Source organism: Oreochromis aureus, linkage group 3 (genome assembly GCF_013358895.1).
Source record: "Oreochromis aureus strain Israel breed Guangdong linkage group 3, ZZ_aureus, whole genome shotgun sequence".
NCBI classification, from domain to species: domain Eukaryota; kingdom Metazoa; phylum Chordata; class Actinopteri; order Cichliformes; family Cichlidae; genus Oreochromis; species Oreochromis aureus.
Window position 1 is genome coordinate 13077546 of NC_052944.1, and position 4755 is coordinate 13082300.

The 4755-nt window shown below is 40.4% G+C and overlaps 1 protein-coding gene and 1 non-coding gene across 3 annotated transcripts; one reads left to right on the forward strand and one right to left on the reverse strand.

Annotated features, from left to right (window-relative positions):
• Positions 1-255: 255 nt before the first annotated feature.
• On the reverse strand, positions 256-417 carry LOC116329932. The gene has a single exon (XR_004200209.1). It is a non-coding gene; the product is annotated as a U1 spliceosomal RNA (small nuclear RNA).
• Positions 418-1455: 1038 nt separating this feature from the next.
• On the forward strand, positions 1456-4679 carry si:cabz01076231.1 (calcium-binding protein 2). Of its 2 annotated transcripts, none has more exons than XM_031752059.2 (8): positions 1456-1876; positions 2073-2135; positions 2370-2520; positions 3051-3081; positions 3571-3714; positions 3851-3960; positions 4063-4210; positions 4387-4679. In XM_031752059.2, exons 2-8 carry the CDS (start codon positions 2074-2076, stop codon positions 4413-4415), a joined length of 675 nt encoding a protein of 224 aa, XP_031607919.2. In that variant the 5' UTR covers positions 1456-1876; position 2073; the 3' UTR covers positions 4416-4679. The 2 variants fall into 2 exon arrangements, with proteins under 2 accessions (XP_031607919.2, XP_039465337.1); XM_039609403.1 differs by having other exon boundaries at positions 1456-1871.
• The last annotated feature ends 76 nt before the right edge of the window (positions 4680-4755 follow it).

Consider the following 4755-nt stretch of genomic DNA (forward strand, 5'->3'; position numbering starts at 1 on the left):
CGGTAGTGCGACTGTTCGGCAGACTGACATGCAGAGGAGCAAGGCAGCCCAGGCGGAGAAATTTTGCTTTTAGACTTTGCGACTCATTTAATAGCTGAAGAAAACTATTCAAGTGAATGAAATACGGTTATAGCTTCAAGTAGTTTTAACCACCACATCCGAAATCCAAACACTCTTCAAGGATTTCGATCATCGGTGAAACCCCGATTACCACTGTGTTTTCAGAATTGCTTTTCTTTTTTTTAAAACGTTATTAGGGGAAAGCGCGCACGCAGTCCCCACTGCCATAAATTGTGCAGTTGAGATTCCCACATTTGAGGAATTCACAGAGGTCAGAATTGCCTGTGTGCAATGGCAAAGCCTCACTCTGGATGAACCACCTTCATGATCATGGTATCATCCCTGCCAGGTAAGTATGAGTGGGAAATAGCCAGGCAGGGGGGTGGGTTTCAGCCACATACAAGTCAGCCTGACGGTGTTACGGAAATAAGCAGCAACACAGTGTTTAGTGGAACACGATCATAATTTAAAATCTAACTCGTTCACCAAATGATTAATGCTATTTTATTGACATGTAATAGTTAATTTGAAAGTTAAATAGGCTGAGATTTTCCCATGATGCTTTGCCGCAATGTATGGGTTTGACGCAATTGGTTTGACGTCGCAGCTTACTTCCGGTCAGCGAGCGTTTTATTTTTAAAAGTTTTGCAAATCATTATACAAACACTAGCATTGAATGAGCAGTCATTCATGTTATATATTCTGCAAGCGTCCAAAATTATAACACTAACGTGATAAGTGAGGCTTTTCTTTTTAACTGTGGTTTCATTCAGCCATATCGACCCGGTGACTATTAACAGGTGTTTCCCCAGCTTTGCCCACAAAAGTTGAATACAACTGGCATAAAACGTTAAGAAAAAAATCAATACACTGTAAAACAAGTCCATATGGGACAAAACATGCGTCGACATTCGTCTATTTTACGAATAAACTGCTCCGGCAATGTCATGCTAGCATGGCTGTAAGAGTACTGTGAGTTTTGGCGCCATCTAGTGGACTACCAAACACACAGACAAGCTAATGTGCATGTGCAGTAGGCCTGGTGCTGTGAGCCCAGTGAACACACGGCTATTTTGCATAAACGCAAATATTGAATAAAAGTCATCTGACGTTTAAACAAGAGCTTGTTTTGTGAAGTTAAGCCATCAACTTGCACAGTTTTAGCTGCCATAAATGATCCCATACTCGCACACATTGAAAACAGTATAAACGGCTACTAATTAGCAGAGGAGACCTACATTATCTGACACCTGGTGACGCACAAGCTTACCAGCCTGTTAACTTAAAGAAAAGTTAAGTTACAGCAGGGGTTATTAATATCAATGAGACTTAAGAAAAAGCGACTTTGCCAAAAACTATACACGTGAAAGGATACTCGGGTGATGCAGTTAACATTGGGAATTTGTTTTTGGAATTCAAATGAAAATCCTTGTTATCCTGAGATAAACCAAATGAATTACTCATCTGTTTTAATGATAAACGTGCTTCTTTGTTCTGGGTCTGGGATTGTTGGTATAGCTTTTATCTTTTGTCTTTATTTGTCCACGGCCAACGAGGTATTTCACTTCTTCTTGTGCCCAGGTACACTTGCTCACATTCACAGTCACAGAAAGCCACAGTCACAGTGCTGCTCCACGTTTTGCTCTCTGATTGCTGGCTGCATGTTTAGCCAGGTGATTACCTGTTAAGCCTCTCTGACGGTGGGAGGTCGAGAGCAGATAGAGCAGAGTATACCGTGAAGCATTCACATCACAAGAGGAACACGGGCTGTGCGGTCGATCTCTTATTGTTCATACTAACTGGACACAGAGGTAAGGTAAGCGATGTGCAGTGGAAAAAATGAAGATCAAGGACCGACAGTGATAGAAAACACTGTTTCTTTTTATTTTTAAGCATTCCTAAAACTGTCCATTTTCACATGTCCAAACATGCACGTATATATTTTCACTAATATGCTTAATTGGAGTACAGAGTGCACTTATTGTGGCATGTGTGTCTCTGTTTATCCACAGCATGTCCAAAGCAGGAGAGCGGACCCCTTCCACAACTTCCGCTGACTCAGCCTCAGCAGATGGGTAACTTGAGATTGTCTTTGTGTATCTTCCTCAGAATAGAATAAATTTATCTAAATGTATGCACGATTTCCCCAACTCTGATGTGTGGCTGTGGTAACTTCATTTATTACCTCACGAAAACATGTTAGAATTTCTCAAGCAATAAATATGCTTATTGGTAAGATGATTTTTATAGCAGAGGTATTGTTCTCTGGTGTCAAATGTGAGGAAGAATTGTGACTTTACATGTTTTAGAAAAGAAGGCGGCACTAAATCTCCCAAGGAAATGGAGTCCCCATCAGGTTCAGTCTCCGAAACGCCCAAGAAGTCTTTGAAGAAGTCCAAGAAAGTCTCTGAGAGTAAGAACAAAGTCTACATCTCCGTGCTCAACAGTATTTTTGGGGCGGTAAGTACTTTCACTCATTCAAATGTGCTGTACAGCTGTGACCTTTGACCTTCACATATTCAATCACAGTTTTAGCTCAATTTTGTATCCCAGTATTAAGTTTTTCTCCACACACAGTTGTTTAAAAAAAATATCATTATCGATTTAAACGCCATGACGACAGTCAGAGGTGTCACATGTTACAATGTCAGGAGCGAGGCGGAGGTGGGATGGTGTACTTACAGGTGTGCTCCTGATCTTTCTGGAGCTTTTTTCCACTAAGCCTGGTGTGTCTGTCGTGTTAGTCGCCCATTAGCACGAGCTTAGCGTCACAATTCATTAGGATGATCCAAACGAAGAGCTCTGTCAGAACGAGACCTTTTGTTTTTTGATACGTTTATAAATTAAAATTACACACAAGTTAACAATCTTTTAATGTCATGAGCATCACACTCATTTAAAAAAATGAAATGGTGTAGATTTTATTCTATTATGGACTATTTGACTTTGTTTTTGCTGCTGTGACATGTCTGATTCGTGTGTGTGTGCAGGACAGAGAACTGGCTCAGGCTGAATTAGACGGTGAGTCTCACTCACACCTGCATCAGCATTACATTTATTACACTGAGGTGTCAGTATGGGCCTCAGAGGTGATCGCCTAAAAATCCTGTTTTGTGTTGTCAGTGGTAAATTATTACAGAGTATAAAGGAACTGTTACTGTTAAAACGACTGCCTAAACCCAGCTTTTGTTTAGTGTTTTAATATTTTGGTTTGTTTTTTCTGTTTTTGATTTCATTTACTGTTTGTTTCTTTCCATCTTCATATATCTATTGAAGACTAAATGAGGCTAAACATTTGGAAAGCATGAATAAATGAAAAGGTTTCCCTCTTTCGTCTTAGCTGTATGTTCACAAATAGGGAGAAATGTTCCCGTGGAAAGACCAGACCTTTTCATTTTACATACTGTAACTATTTTTCCAACAGTTTTCCTTAAATTGTGTGAATCTGGGTGCTAAATGTTATCAGTAACTTTCATGTTCTCTTGGCAACCCCTATGATATTTCTCACAGAGCTGCATGAGGCCTTTAAGGAGTTTGACTATGACCAAGATGGCTACTTGAACTACAAGGACGTGGCTGAGTGCATGAGGACTATGGGATACATGCCCACTGAAATGGAACTGCTGGAAATAGTGCAACAGATAAAGATGAGAAGTGAGTCCACTGAGAACATGTTTAATGAAATCGATCAGTCGATTTCAAATCTTTATTAAACAGTGAAGTAAAAAAAACAACAACTCCATATTAGGCCATGTTTTGGCCTTGGTAAGAGCCTCTTTCTTCTTCACAGTGGGCGGGTTAATGGACTTTGAAGACTTCATTGAACTGATGGGACCGAGGATGATGGGCGAGACGGCGGACATGCTGGGACTAAAGGAGCTCCAGTCGGCCTTCGTGCAGGTCTGTCAGCTAACGATGACTCAGTTACCGCAGTTATCGAATTAGATGTGTGCACACAGTATCACCGGATACGCACGTCATTTCAAATACTTTGTTTTTCAGTTTGATGTAGACAGAGATGGAATAATCAACCAGGAGGAGTTGAAGGAAGCGCTGAAGACCATGCTGGGGGAGAAGCTGAAGAAAGGAGAACTAGAGGAGATCTTAAAGGAGTTGGATATTAATGCAGATGGGAGCATTGATTTTGAAGGTGAGAAGACATCAGCATGTTTGGGCCATTAACTGATTTATTAGAAGTGTGTGTGTTTTTACATTTTTTAAACTTTTCATCCACATTCACCATTACACCAACAAACCCCTGCTCTTCTGTCAGATAGCCACACACTGACTCAATTTTGTGTTTTCTCTTCTTCTCCTCTTACTCAGAGTTTGTGATGATGCTATCTGTTCGCTAATCGTTCGACAGACCGACCAACCATGGACAGACTGCTTTGTTCCACAGCTGTATTCAGTTAGGCTCACTTGTGTTTGTAACCTAGCTACAGACTTTTACTACATAAAGTGTGGCCTAGCCTTGCAATAATGCTGCATATGATGAAGTCCTGCATGACTCCCACATGTCATCAAGTGCAGAATATGCAGAGTGTTATCATTTTGTAGATTCATGAACCTTTTGTTGTGATATATCATGTAAATAAGACTGCAGTGTTTTGCTATTTTAATAAAGAAATCAAACTCATGCCTGTCACTAAAAAAGTGATGACACATCACAACGAGCATCACATCACAGCAGAC